This window comes from Aptenodytes forsteri, unplaced genomic scaffold, assembly GCF_000699145.1.
Source record: "Aptenodytes forsteri isolate BGI_AS27 unplaced genomic scaffold, ASM69914v1 Scaffold459, whole genome shotgun sequence".
Taxonomy (NCBI): domain Eukaryota; kingdom Metazoa; phylum Chordata; class Aves; order Sphenisciformes; family Spheniscidae; genus Aptenodytes; species Aptenodytes forsteri.
Genome location: NW_008794121.1, coordinates 150,468 through 150,730, shown reverse-complemented (window position 1 = coordinate 150,730; position 263 = coordinate 150,468). Strand labels below are relative to the sequence as shown.

Sequence of the window (263 nt, the reverse complement as noted above, 5' to 3'; positions counted from 1 at the left end):
GCTGGGGGGGGGGGCCGACAGGGCCTTGGGAGGGGGGGGGTCTTCGCCCCCCGGGGACCCCCCGCTTGCCCAGGGGCCCCACAGGTGGGCATGGGGACAGGGACAGGGATGGGGACCCACCTGGTGAGCGTCTGGCGGTCCATCTTGTAGTTGTTGATGAAGTTCATGTCCTGCAGCATGCTCAGGATGGCCTGCAGAGGGGACAGGGTGGGTGGCAGGGGGTGACGACGCCCAGCAGGGTCCCCCCCCCCTGTGTCACCCAT

At 70.0% G+C, this 263-nt stretch overlaps 1 protein-coding gene across 1 annotated transcript in view; it reads right to left on the bottom strand.

Annotated features, from left to right (window-relative positions):
- LOC103896987 overlaps positions 1 to 263 on the bottom strand; it is a 51,450-nt gene that overhangs the window by 38,459 nt on the left and 12,728 nt on the right. Inside the window, exon 4 of the mRNA XM_009276938.1 lies at positions 121 to 191. Within this exon, the coding sequence (XP_009275213.1) occupies positions 121 to 191 (71 nt within the window). The remainder of the gene's footprint in view (positions 1 to 120; positions 192 to 263) is intronic.